Below are 15,191 nucleotides of genomic sequence, written 5' to 3' on the forward strand. Positions count from 1 at the left end.
CTTTTCTAATTAAGACTTCCTTTCATAAACCGCCTGGGTCTTTACTCCGCCGACAACGCTAAGCTCCCCCAGTCCTGACCCAATTCCATTACCCCTCTCCCCCCGCCCCCCGTCCCTTACACGTTCACCGGCCCCGCATCCTGAGGGTCCTTCACATTCCAGGGCTAATTCTTCTTTGTATCTGAACGCACTGAATAAACATAAGGGGATATTCCTCGGCAGCGTTTCACAACAGCTGTGGAGCTGATGATTTTGGGGTTTGAATTCTGTTTTCTCCCCTTCCTATGTGCCACCTAGGTTTCTCCATCTAAGAAATGGTAACAAAACCTTCTTTGCAAAGGAAGGAAACCTTCCTTCTATGTTGTGAATATTCAGTAAAACATTTTTTTTTTCTGGCATCATAAGGTAGGCCCTCAAAAAGTATGAATTCCCCCTCCCTCTCCAAGAAGCCCTTCCTGCCTGCCAGCCTTCTGTCCCTACCATAATTTTCTACTGTTCATAGCACTTAGCGAGGTCAGTCTCTATGAACCCCAGTTCCCTCATATGTAAGTAGAATGCTAATAATACCTACCTTACAGGGTTGTTGTAGGGATTAAATAAGATGATGTATGTAAAAATTACCTTAGGGCTTCCCTGGTGGCGCAGTGGTTGAGAGTCCGCCTGCCGATGCAGGGGACACGGGTTCGTGCCCCGGTCCGGGAAGATCCCACATGCCGCGGAGCGGCTGGGCCCGTGAGCCATGGCCGCTGAGCCTGCGCGTCCGGAGCCTGTGCTCCGCAACGGGAGAGGCCACAACAGTGAGAGGCCCGCGTACCACAAAAAATAAAATAAAAATTATCTTAAAACCTTTACATGGTTTATCTCCTTTGGGATAAAGCACAACAACAGACTATACAGCAGCTTGACCTCCAACTGAAACAGTAGGGAAGGGGGCAGGGCACAACCTTTAAAAGAATGACATAGCCGTAGGACATGACAAAAAGTGGTTAGAACCAACTAGGTCCAAGATGGCAGAAGATTTGACTTCCAGTGGACCTTGAGCCTCATTATACGCTCATTGTAATACATCAGCGGGCTAAATGACACACCCACAGGTGCCATGACAGTTCTGAGGTCAACCATAAAAGGTCAAAAAGTGGGCCGTGGCCCAACTCCTGGAAATCTCCACCCCTTCCCCAAAATGACTGGGATAATTCTGCCACTAATTAGCCTTTGAAATTACCCAGCCCATAAAAACTAACCACCCCATATTTTGGGGCCTCTCGCCTTCTGAGATGACCCACACTCTTTCTGTGGAGTGTGTTTCTCTCTAAGTAAATTCACTTCTTACCTATCACTTTGTCTCTCACTGAATTCTTTCTGCAAGGAAACATCAAGAACCTGAGCTTCTTTAAGTCCTGAGACCAGCTGTGTGATCTCAACTAAAAGACCGTGGGTTCAGGTCCCAATCTGGGTTCCGGCTGGGTTGAAGTCCCAATCTGAGTTGCTTGATTTCACCACCACACTCCCCCAACTCTGCACCCTAGCCTGCTTCCATTTCCTCAAATGCAGGGACATGTCCAGTTTTGCTCACCATTAAATAAGCCTACGTGGTGCCTGATATATAGTTGGTACTTAAATATTTGTTAAATGAAATAATAGAACAGAGTAGGTCCTCTCCTCCCACTTATTTTCTATTAGTGTCTTCTATATTCTTGTTCTATTTCCCCTAACAGAGTATGAATTTCTTCATTTTCATTTCATAGATGGTGAGGGGTTGGAGTGGACAGCACGTCTATAAGTGATGAAGCACCCTCAGACTCAGATTCCTCATTTGTAAATGAAAATTTTGTGTTTGATTCTCTCCAGACTCCTGTCTAACTCTAAATTCAATCAGTACCCAGCTCCCAAATCTGTAACTCTGTTTCTCTGGGGAACACAGCGTCACATTTCCAACTACCTGCTAGATGTTTCTACTTGAATATATTGTCCTCACTTCTAATTCAACTTGCCTTTAATGGATTCCCACCACCTGAACCCTGTTTCCATGTGTGGTGAATTCTCCCCTGTTGACTGAAAAAAATGCATAACCTAAAAGTTGAGAATTATGTTTTATCTGGCAGACAAAACAGAGGACTTAAGCCCAGGACACAGTCTCAGATTGCTCTGAGAGACTGCTCCAAAGAGGTAAGGGAGGAGCCTCGATATATAGGAGTTTTCACAACAAAGACCAAGTAATCGGAATTTCAAAAGATTAGTGTTAATTAAAGAAAACCAGACATCTCAAGTTAATGAATTTAACACTTTTCTATGTATGGGAAGATGCAATAGTCTGGGCTTACTGAAATCATTTCTTTGATATGTACATCAGCTACCTTGAGCCAGTATCCTGTGTTTTCCCATCCTGACTCTCCTCAGGTCTCACCTTCCGGGGGTGGGGAGGGACCTGTAATTTGATGGCTGCAACATTCTTTGTTTACTGACATGGCAGCCAACATTTTTCACTCACACCCCCCAACCTTACAAGTCTAGTAGCTGAAACTGAAATGCCAAGTATTTACTCAACCAATCATGAGCACCAGCTGGGAGCTATTGGCTCAAAAAAGCAGGCACAGAAAGCTATGCTCCCTGGGTAACTGCAGGAATGAAGCAAGGTAAGTTCCTGGGGCAGTAGTGAGAGTGGTGATGGTGGCTGTGAAATGGTTAATGTGTGTGGAAGGCACAGAACAGGCAAGACTAAGAGAAAGTAACAGGGCTATTAAAGCCTATTTGCTAAAACAAATAATACTCACTATGTGTTATATCCCTACCATGTGACAAGATTGTATTACTTGCTTTATATAAATTGTTTTTAAACCTATCTTCAACACAGCAAAATCTGTGGATTAAGAAATAAGTCCTGAGGAAATTTGCCCAAGGTGTCATAGTATTTAATGGTGGAAACCTATCTGGATATAAAGTCATTGGGCAGTAGTTGGAATAATGTATCCCTTACACAAATTAAGAAACTGCTGGAGTACCACTTCTCTTGTGGAGTTGAAAGATATCAATTAGCTAAGTCTTCCTTTTTAGTATGTAGTAAAGGTAATGATGGCTTACAAACTTAAATTATTTTATTGGCAATGAGAGAGAGGTGGGGATTGGATGTCACAGAGACATGGTGAGAACGGATCTGAGATTAAGATACAAGAAATCTAAATGGGTAGGAGTAAGCAAGCGGGGGGAGGGGGGGAAGTTACTTAGTATTGATCTAAGCTACATTTTATACAAACCAATTCAGACTTTTCTGAAGTATAAATTGAGCTATATCCTGATTCTGAGAATACATTAAGTAATAAACAATATAAAACAGACCTAGACCTTCTCCCCTCCCCCGAAAAAAAATTCATAAACTAAGTATTGGCAGTGAAGCTGTGTCATCTCGCTTGCATTCTATAAAGTAAAATGAATTCATCTGCAAATATTTATTGATCACCTGTTTGTGCAAGGCACTTTTCTCAGCTGAAGATACAGAATAGGATGGAAGAGGGCCTTGCCCATATGTATAGACAAACAAGGAAAAGGATAAACTTCAGATAGAGTGATGCAGAGACTACTTTAGATTATGTGGACTGGGGAGATCCTCCTGAGGAGGTGACATGCAAGCTAAGATCTGATTAGCAAAAATCAGCTAGCCATGCAAATCCAATATAAGAGGGAGAAATTCTAGGCAGAGGGACTAGCTGTTGCAAAGGTGAGCACAGGCTGGGTTCTCCCTTGCCCCACCCTCAGGGGGTTAACATTGGAGGTGAAGGAGAGAGTGTAGGAGGTTGAATTGGGAGCGGCAGGGAGGGGCATAATTTATATTTGGTACTTCCATGATGAGAGATACCCGTATTTAATTGCATCTAGATTGGTTATGAACAGTGTGCCATAATCACATGAACAGATTTCAATGATATGTATCACCAAATGCAGCAGTGCCAGAATATACTATTCTTCAATTTTAAAGTTTTTCTTGCTTCATATTAATGCAAATGTATTTCTTTTTTTCTTAAGTTACATTGTTAGCTCTGAAGAGCACAACAGACACCTATTCCTTACAGTACCTAGTCTAGTGTAATACTATAGTAATGAAGCCTCAAATGATGAATCAAGCAGGACTAAGGAGATGGTTTGTGACATTCTAACTCCCATTCTATAGCTCATTCCAATTGGCATCATTCTCCAGGCCACTGGGGTCCCTCCTACCTTGATAATACTTCTGGTCACACAAGATCCAGAGCTTTTCCTATCAAAATGTTATCTTAACTTTTAAATTCCCAGGTCTCTAATTTTCCACAGTAACCTGCACTCTGGTACTTTAATCTGTGCTAATATTTCAATGGGATTGAAAAACATAAAAGCTCCTTTTCACAGTCAAGCCATTAGACCCTCTTTCTGTCTCAGGTCTCTTTCCTAAGCATCTTTCTACTTGCAGGCAGGCTCATTTAGCCTGCTTACCTCTCTTCTTGCCAGCAATCATGCATCTACTTTACTTCTAGGCCTGGCTTTGCGAATGTTATCTCTTAGATTCCTAGTGAAAAGGCCTGTGGCGATTTAAAAACTATAATTGTTTCTGGATGACTTTATCTTTCCTACATACTTTAGCCTGTCTCAGCAAACTCTCTCCAAACAGGGGATATGTTACAGGACAAGAGTTTGAGGGAGAACTAAATTAATACTGGCCATGGCCATGTTTGTATTCTTTTTCCTTGGTAGAAGGCAATGGGAATAGCTAGAGTGGCATTAGTTAACTCTAGGAAAGATTTGTAGGTCTAGGGAATAAATGTAAATGACTTACATGTGGATTCCATAATAGCCTCATGTAGACTGTATCTGTGACAACAAGTCATATTCTTCTAGATATCTGATTCCCCCCACACCAGCTCAAAGGTATATGGAAAGAATGTTATTAGGAGATCACTGATTTACTTGGTTGTGTCTGCCTTCAATAGATAAGACATACAAGCAATAAAAATGCATGTACATTCTCCTGGCTATTCTCTGTAAAGAGGTGCAAATAGGCCCAGTGCCAGGAAATGCTACCAGGCATTGTTTTGTCTTTTGAGTAATGCTTCCTACTACTTTTATCGTTTACGTGGGTATTCCAATCCAACAATATTAACAAATTTATGTTTTACAATCTTATTGACAAATTAAGAAACAATCCTGCAGTCAACGCCTATGACCTAATTTTTTGTATTTTCCTGTAAGTTAAAAAACATAGGTACCATCTTTGGTACTACTGATGGGGCCAATCTTAGAAATTGTTAAAATCTATAGTGCAAAACAGTTATCAATATATTCAATTACTAAAGACAAGCAGTGACATGAATAACAAGTGCTTTATATTATTGCAAAAAGTGGAATAGCTTTCTATTAATTGAGCAAAGGTGTTCTGTTTAAAAATAAAATTCACAGTTGAACACTGCTTATGTAGACTCAAAGTTACCCCTCAGTAGTGCCATCTGTAACAAATTCTTATCTGAAAAATACATACTAAACTACCGAGCTCATTCTGAAACAAATTTGGGATAAAACATACAAACTTGAGTTTAAAATAAATTAAGAGATTCCAATTATTAAGGTTTGAATATCTCTAAGACAAAATAGGGTTTAGAAAACCTAATACTTCTCTCCTTTTATAACATTTAGAGGTCTTAATTTGTTAGCTATTGTAGCATGCTTGTTTATTGGGTATTATGTAATATAGGCCACCACTAATAATTTTGGGGAGCTTTGTGTTCAGTTGATCATGGACATGAATTTTTTATTGTGAACTATCATGCAAGTTACTGCAAATCAAGTTTTTGGAACGAATAAAATAACTATAATACAAACATTCTTTGTAATAAACGTTTGTATTATGTTTTTTGGGACTAGTAATTTAGAGGTATTTGTTTTTCACCTTTGCTGTCTAACAATTTCCAACACGAAGAAGGAGCCAGATCTTAAGTCTACATTCTACTTACCTAGTATGTGGACTCTTGAAGACGAATACCATTGCAGCACTGTGCTCAGAAAGTGTGGGAAAATGGAGCAAAAGCTCAATTCCATTTTTTCCTTGCTTTTAACAATCAGAATTTTCAGTTTGCACTTTTCTGGAGGGATGAACAATACATCCCTCTTATCTACAATGTGTTTGTGATTTGCTAAACAGTTTTTGTTGTGTTTTAAAATTCTTTTGTCTCCTGTTCTATTTAGGAAACAAATTAAGGAAGTTAAGCAGGAGCAAAGGTATAGGATCAGTAGGCAATCATTCCTAGATACAGATGTTAACTCCATGTAGAATGCTTGTTGTTTTCATTAGATCATAAGTTCCAATGAAAGCAGGGGACTGTGAACACACCAAGCCCTGCTGTTTCCCCAGCATATTGCACTTGGTAGAATTCAAATATCTGTTTAATGAATAAAGAACCCTTTCACATTATGAGAAAGCCATCTGCTGCCCTAAAATAACTGATATACTTAGGTAAATTATCTTCGATGTAATTAACTTTCAAGAAAAGCAGGGTATGACATAGTTGACATATAATGAACTAGAATTTGTTGTTTGTTGTCCTTGTTCGTCGGTAAATAGCATGATAATGGATAAGTCACTTGAGCTCTCTGGATCTCAGTGAATGAATTTATGAAATTAAGGGACTGGACTAGATGAAACCAGATAGAAAATTCTAAGTCATTTAAGTTTTAAATTGCTTCCCAATTCTGAAATCACTTAGTGAGATTAGGTCAAGACCACAAAACTTTCAGTTCGTAAATAACAGACAAGGAATGTTAGAAAATTTAAAATTTTTAATAAATGTGCTTTGTTCACAAAATGTGAAAAAATACAACAAACACAAACATACATTTTCAGGTAAGCCACCTCCCACCACTTGGCAACTACCATATAAACCACTTGATCTATTCATAATCCTGAAGAAACCAAGCAAATGATCATTTGTTTTTGAAACATCAAATTATTTTGGAGAATACTGTTGTGAATGTGACAGGAGGCCCCTTAACTTCTTCATATCCAAACAAAATCATTCTCAAGAGTACCCATACAGTATTAAAGGCTCTAATAACTTCTTGTGTCATTACATATATAATCTGGCACCAAGCCACATGACTGCTTATATTTTAACATTTATATGTTGAATTGGCTTTGGTGGAATACGTATTAGTTTAAATCCTGTGCCAACCTAATTTTGAAGATGAATTTACAGTAGTAACAAACGAGATTTATAAATCCAAACAAATTTATACTAAGTGAGAGTATAGGTTTTTATAAAGAGATTTTTCTTTAAAGTACTACTTAAAATACATCATGCACACTTTGGAGCATAAGCAGAATCAACATCTGTAAACAATCAGAAGAATTTATAGCACCAACATTTTAGCTGTAACACATGGGCTAACTCCAAGGTCATATATCAATACTTACACCAGCCTCTCAAAAGCACTGTTTTCATTTACTTTCAAAGCGCTTTTGTTTGGTATGTTGCTTTTCTTTGCCTTTAAGATAGCATTTAGCCAAATCACAGAAAACGGACCGTATGGTAAAGGAGGTACTAACAACACACATTTTTCTATGTTACCCTGAACACAGTGTTTTTTTTCTTCTTTTGGGCGAGTTACAAGACTTGACCTGTAGTTCTTAATTGGAAAGAAAGTCTAATTATTCCTTATTATTAAGTAATCTTATGCTATTGAAAGTAAACGAAAAACTTCAAGTTACTTCTGGCATATTTGAGCAACCAATATTTATTGCATTTACTCAACTGACTTTTAGGTTAATTACAGTCTTGTTACTTTCATTAATTTAGAATGTGAAATTTAATTTCAAATATTGGGTATACACACTCAACCATTTATATCTTAAAGGGTAAATTTTTTATTTCTAAGTAAAGTTTGACATTCAGAGTTAACTACAGCAATTCACAATAAGCACAAAAACACTTTTATCAGAGTAAAGAAGTTCAGTTTATGAATTTAGGATCAACTATTGAAAATGCAAATTTCCTTTAAAAACGCACACACACAACATTAACCATGAAATCTGAAACTGTGATATTTCAGTGCAAAAACCTCAGTATGAGGTAATTTTAATGTAATAACCACTTGAAAAAAAATCCACACAGTGGCACTCTTAAAAATGATAGTTTACATGACAATTGCTGGCTGACAAGACAATGTGGACTAAATGTTCTTAGCCATTTAAACTAATCTTGTCTTGTTGGACATATATTTCTCCTTAATCATTTGCTTCTGATTCAGAAACACAGAAAGGCATTTATCAATGTGGAAAGGGAAAATTCCCACAGCCAACTAATGGTTTATATATTCAAAGAAAAATTTCTGCTAGGATTTAGATAGAAATTAGAATACCGAAACGTCAAAACCATTTTATGAGATTACCAGCAGAGGGTTAATTTAAAATTTTTCTATATAATTCCAGACTTGTAGTGCAGCACCTCCTAATGGAAAGGTGAGGACCCTATTAAGGTTGGTCTAGGTAGAACATAAGCTCTCTTACAAGTGCAAACCCTTTCACATATGTGTTTCGGGTCAGTATTGAGTATTATATTGTTCCTTGCTTAAATAGAAAATTTTGTAAATGAAACCTAAATGTAAAAAAGTAAAAGTGAATTCTCACCGTTAAATATACTTTACACCAAGGCCCAAATCAACAAGAAAGATATGAAAACTCTATTTTGGCAATGGTGTTTACTGTACTATGCTAATCAAATTAGAATACACACTTTGGGGGAAATATCTCCCCAATGTCTGATGCTGCCAAATGAGCAAGCAAGAAAGAATAAGAATTATCAATTCCAAAAAGTTTGGGGAATGTTCAATCATCAGACAAAACTGAGCCAAAATGGCTTTCTATAACAGGTAACAATTTAGTTAGAAAAAAGAATAAGTGCATCACAAAACTACTAAACCAATCTATCTCTGTCACATTTAACTTGTGAGTCATCAAAGTGCAATCTACAGCTTTCTACATATCTTAGTTTCTCATTGCAATGGTTTAAAGTCAACACTGAAAAGATGAAAATAAGAAAAATACATAGCAAATTATGCTTCATTTTTCACAATAGCACTAAAGAGAAAAAGGTACCTTTCTATAATATCTTAGTGCTAAATGCTAAAATAACAGTGGTTTCTGCTATGACAGGAGTCACTCTGCATGAAACTTTAAGCTTTCTATATAAGAATAAATTTTAAAATCCAGAAGTAGAAAAAAATAGCAAACTCTGTAAACCTTTGCATTTCTTCTATGCAAAGCAGGTTTTAAGTACTGAGTTCATGTTAGTATTTCTGATTAGTGTAAGCAATTAAGTTTAGGAGTCTGGACTGAAAGGGCCTTTTGCTTTTATATTAACTTAAAAGTAATATGGGATCTTCTAGCTCATAGAAAGGAATAGAGCTGGATTGACTTTCTCCAGAATCTGAGTCGTATGGAGCATCAGGGAGCTCTGTGAAACCATATGCTAGCTGTTCATCTTCTATATCTGATCGAACGTAGCAGGAAGGGTTAGAATATTCCTCATCTTCTATACTGTTGAAATCTTGAGGAATATATAACATCCCTGGGTAGTTCCTACTAACCAAGTCACTTGTGGTTTTTAGGGAGGTTTTTCTAAATGCCATCAGATGCATATGTGAAAATTTTGAATACTTGAAACGTTTAAAGCCCAGGGACTCTATAGCAATCTTCCAGCTTTTCATCATCATAGCGTGACGGTTCTGATGGGAGGAATCAGGTGTGATGATAAGCAATAAACCATTTAACACTAACAGTTCATGGGCTTTCTTGCAGCAAATCCATCGCTGGTAAGGTGATGGAAAATAGGAAAGAAGGAGAGAGAAAACAACCACATGGAAAAGTTCTCCAGGAAGAGAATCAATAGGGTTTTTTAGCTGCTTCAAAAAGGCATCTATAGCATCCTGTGCAAGCTGGAGTGGTTGCTGAAGCTGCAAATTCAGGAAGTCACATTTATACACACTCTGCAGAAAGGGAAAAACAAGGCATGTTAAGAATTTTAAGATCACCTCCACCTAATTACATAAATTTTAAACCAAGCTATTTCATAGCATTTCTATATAATTCAAGCTTTAATTATGTACCTTTCCCTTATAAATATTCCACTTGCACAGACTTATTCAACCAAAACTTTTACTCAGAAAAATCTCAGAGTAATTAAGCCCAAAGAATTTCTAGTCATTATTTAAAAAAAATATTTCTGAGTAACAATTAATTAAAAATTAGAAATAATGTTTAAGTATATATATTTTAAAAATAATAAGGGTTTATTTGAAATTTTATTTGGGTAAGAGCCTACAGGGATGATTTATTTCTAAACTTAGTCATATTTATATTCACTTAAACATTTATAGTTACCAAAAAACAGGTTTACATAAAAATAACTTTAAACAAGAAATACCATGAAATAAAGATGAATCAAAGAAGTCAAAGAGGATAATGAAAGCAGTTATAAATGTGTAAAAGCAAAATACCAGAACTGTTAAGGTCATGAAAAACCTCTTTTCAACCATTAACTTTAACCATCTCAAAAGTAATTTTAATAATATATTGATTCTATTAAAAAGCTAATCTCCGGCTTGAAACAAACTATGTATTAAATTAATTAACTGAGTCAAATGACCATGAGATACACTGCAAGTAAAGAAATAAACAGCACTGTATCATTTGCTGAATATTAAAACTCTATGGAGACCCTCCGCCTCTGCCCTGAAGGGTCTGGATGGGCGAGTTTGGCGCGATGGCTCGATCCTGGGCGGCGGCGGCGGCGGCGGCGGCAGCGGCGGCGGCGGCTGGAGGCGGCAGCGCGTCCTCCTCCCTGCCCCGGCACCGGCGGTGACCGGAGCGAGTGGCCGCGGCCCCCGATGAGACTGCTCGCGGGCTGGCTGTCTGAGCCCGGCGTCCGTGTGGCTGGCGCGGAGGATGTGGACCCTGCGGAGCCCGCTCACCCGCTCCCTGTACGTGAACATGACGAGCGGACCAGGGTGGGCTGGCGGCAGCCGAAGGCAGCAGGAAGAACCACCAGTGGTTTGTGTGCAACAGAGAGAAACTATGCGAATCACTCCAGGCTGTCTTTGTTCAGAGTTACCTTGATCAAGGAACACAGACCTAAACAACAACACTGAGAAATCGGGCTGGCTATTTATCCAATTATATCACTCTTTTGTGTCATCTGTTTTTAGCCAGTTTACGTCTAGAACATCTATCAATGGGTTGCTAGGAAAAGGCTCAATGTTTGTGTTTTCACCAGATCAGTTTCAGAGACTGCTTAAAATTAATCCACACTGGAAAACCCACAGATTTCTTGATTTAGTTGCTGGAGATGGAGAAGTCACAAAAATCATGAGCCCTCATTTTGAAGAAATTTATGCCACTGAGCTGTCTGAAACTATAATATGGCAGCTTCAGAAGAAGAAATACAGAGTGCTTGGTAAAAATGAATGGCAGAATACAGGGTTCCAGTATGATATCATCAGCTGCTTGAATTTGCTGGACCGCTGTGATCAGCCCCTGACTTTGTTAAAAGATATCAGAAGCGTCTTGGAGCCAACTAGAGGCAGGGTCATCCTTGGTCTGGTCTTACCTTTTCATCCTTATGTGGAAAACATAGATGGCAAGTGGGATAAACCATCAGAAATTTTGAAAATCAAGGGATAGAACTGGGAAGAACAAGTGAATAGTCTGCCTGAAGTTTTCAGAAAAGCTGGTTTTTTTATCGAAGCTTTCACCAGACTGCCATACCTGTGTGAAGGTGATATGTATAAAGACTACTACGTTCTGGATGACGCTGTCTTTGTTCTCAAACCAGTATAAACATGTGGAGGTTGAAGTCTTCAGAGTCCACCCCAAGAATGTATGCTCCGGAAGAGGGTCTGTGTTCTCAATTTTGTGAAGGGAGGACATTTGGGGGCTGCCATTCTAAATATCATGCAGGAATTTTAAAAGCCAAAATACTAATTATTTCTTTGTAGTGTGTAAAAAATGTTTTTGAAAAACAAAACCCCAATTCTTTGAGGATTTTTATTAACTCTTTACTCAGTAATGCAGGTCACACTCCGATTATGGGAGATATATGTATTTTTTTGAATTTTATTTATTTTTTATACAGCAGGTTCTTATTAGTTATCCATTTTATACATATTAGTGTATATATGTCAATCCCAATCTCCCAATTCATCACAGCACTCCCCGCCCCCGGCCACTTTCCCCCCTTGGTGTCCACATGTTTGTTCTCTACATCTGTGTCTCTATTTCTGCCCTGCAAACCGGTTCACCTGGAAGATATTTTTTTTATACTTAATTGCAGTAGGGACTCATTCTCAGGCAAAGCAACAGTCATGACTTCACACGGAACCAATAAATATGGATTGTCTTTAATAAAATGAAGACTGGCAATAAAGTTGTCCATCCAGTTGCAAATACTGGTTATAGGATATAGCCACTGATACTCTTTTATGTTTAGAAATTCTATCATTATTCAAAAAATGTTTTTAATCATGCAAATAAACTTTTTTGGAGATGGAAAAAAAAAGCAAACTCTGTGGAAATAATCCAGAATAAGAAAGCAGTTTTAAAATTAGATAAAAATTAGTTACCCTTATATACAACAATAGTTAATTAATTATCAAAGATATGAGCTAATACCTTAGTCCCTCAATTCTGTTAGTGTGTAGACAAGCTGGTCACATAAGCATCTGGACTATCTATTAGGAAATGCGACACAAAGTTCTACTACGTGGAACTACGCGGAAAAAGATTTTCTTCTTCCTTTTGCTCCTTTTGGGGCAGGGGGATAGCTTTATTGAAGTATAACTGATGTACAACCTGAAGTATAACTGACACACAAACATTTAAAGTACACACTTTGGTAAGTTTTAACATTTATACACTCATGAAACCACTACTACAATCAAATTAATGAATAGATCCAACACCTGCCAAAGTTTTCCTGTGCCCCTTATATAATCCCTTCCTTGTACCCTCCCTGTTCTTCCCCTGCCACTAGGCAATCTTTGATGTGACTTCTATCTCTATAGATCAATGGGTATTTTCTAGAATTTTATGTAAGTGGAATAATACAGAATAATGTACTATTTTCATACAGCACAATTATTTTCAGATTAATCCATTTTTTTGCTTGTATTGATAGTTTATTCCTTTTTAATTGCTGAGGTAGGCTACTATATTAAGATATACCACACTTCGTTTATCCATATACCTTTCATAGATAACTTGGTTGTTTCCAGTTTTTGGCTATTACAACTAGAGCTGCTATGAGCATTCCTGTTTGTCTTTGAATGAACATGTTTCATTTGTCTTGGGCAAATACTGAGGAAAGGGGTGGCTGGATCATACAGTTCGTGCATGTTTAACTTTTAAAGAAACTTCAAAACTATTTTCAAAAGCACTTATACTGAGTTTTACATTTCTACCAGGAGTTTATTGCAGTTCCAGTTCCTCCAAATCCTCATCAACACTTGGAATGGCCAGGCTTTTAAATTTTAATCATAGTCACAGGTGTGTAGTAGTATATTGAAGTTTTAATTTGGATTTTCCTAATGAGTAGTAATGTTTACCTAAGTATCTTCTTTGGTGAAGTGTTTGTTCAATTTTTTTGCATAGTGAAAAATGATTGGGTTGTTTTAAATGTTAAAAACCTATTTTCTTATTGAATTTTGAGAGTTCTTTATTCTTCATTCAAGTCCTTCATCTGATATATAACTTGAAAATATTTCTCTCAGATTATGGCTTGTCTTTTCATTCTTTTAACAATGTCTTCTTTTTTTATTGAAATATGGTTAATTTATAATATTAGTTTCAGGTATACAGTCCAGTGATTCAGTATTTTTAGAGATTATACTCCATTAAAAGTTATTATGAAATGGCTATATTCCAGAGTGCTGTACAATATATCCTTGTTGCTTATCCATTTTATACACAGTAGTTTGTATCTATTAATCACATACTCCTATCTTGCCCTTCTTCCCTTCCCTCTTCCCCACTGGTAACACTAGTTTGTTTTCTATATCTGTGAGTCTGTTTCTGTTTTACTATACATTCATTTGTTTTATCTTTTAGATTCCACATATAAGTGATATCATATAGTATTTATCTTTGTCTGACTTATTTTACTAAGCATAATATTCTCTAGTTCCAACCATGTTTTTGCAAATGGCAGAAATTTCTTTCTTTTTTATGGCAGAGTAAGGTTCCATTGTGTGTGTATGTATGTGTATATACCTGTGTGTATGTATATATATGTGTATGTATTTTCTTTATCCATCCGTTGATGACACTTAGGTTGCTTTCTTATCTCAGCTATTGTAAATAACGCTGCTATGAAAACAAGGGTGCATTTATCTTTTTGAATTACTGTTTTCATTTTCTTCTAATATATACCCAGGAGTAAAACTGCTGGATCATTATGGTTATCTATTTTTAGTCTATTGAAGAACCTCTATATTATTTTCCTTAGTAGCTGCACCAATTTACATTCCCACCAACAGTGTACAAGGGTTCCCTTTTCTCCACATCCTCTCCAACATTTGTTATTTGCAGACTTTGAGGACAGCCATTCTGAGGTATAAGGTGATATCTCATTGTTGTTTTGATTTGCATTTCTCTAAATTAGCAGTGTTGAGCATCTTTTCATGTTCCTATTAGCCATCTGTATGTCTTCTTTGGAAAAATGTCTATTCATGTGTTCAGCCCATTTTTCGACTGGGTTGTTTGTTCTGTTGATATTGAATTGTATGAGTTGTTTATATATTTTGATATTAACCCCTTGTCAGTCATATCATTTGCAAATATCTCCTCCCATTCTGTGGGTTGTCTTTTTGTATTGTCAATGGTTTCCTTAGCTGTGCAAAAGATTTTAAGTTTAATTAGGTCACATTTGTTTATTACTGCTTTTATTTCTTTTGCCCTAGGAGACAGATCTGAAAAAATATTGTTACAATTTATGTCAGAGTGTTCTGCCTATGTTCTCTTCCAGGAGTTTTATGGTATCATGTCTTATGTTTAAGTCTTTAAGCCATTTTGAGTTTATTTTTGTGCATGGTGTGAGGGCATGTTCTAACTTCATTGGCTTACATTCAGCTGTCCAATCTTACCAGCACCACTTGCTGAAGAGACTGTCTTTTGCCCATTTTATATT

The 15,191-nt window shown here is 37.1% G+C and overlaps 1 protein-coding gene and 1 pseudogene across 1 annotated transcript in view; one reads left to right on the plus strand and one right to left on the minus strand.

Moving 5' to 3' along the window:
* Positions 1 to 6,786: 6,786 nt before the first annotated feature.
* The window catches only part of SAMTOR (S-adenosylmethionine sensor upstream of mTORC1), an 89,615-nt gene continuing 81,210 nt past the window's right edge, over positions 6,787 to 15,191 (minus strand). Inside the window, exon 5 of the mRNA XM_060020755.1 lies at positions 6,787 to 9,999. Coding sequence (XP_059876738.1) covers positions 9,370 to 9,999 — 630 coding nt within the window. The 3' untranslated portion in view covers positions 6,787 to 9,369. The remainder of the gene's footprint in view (positions 10,000 to 15,191) is intronic.
* LOC132431148 (protein-L-histidine N-pros-methyltransferase pseudogene) lies at positions 10,500 to 12,254 on the plus strand (annotated as a pseudogene).

Source organism: Delphinus delphis, chromosome 9, assembly GCF_949987515.2.
Source record: "Delphinus delphis chromosome 9, mDelDel1.2, whole genome shotgun sequence".
Classification (NCBI taxonomy): Eukaryota; Metazoa; Chordata; class Mammalia; order Artiodactyla; family Delphinidae; genus Delphinus; species Delphinus delphis.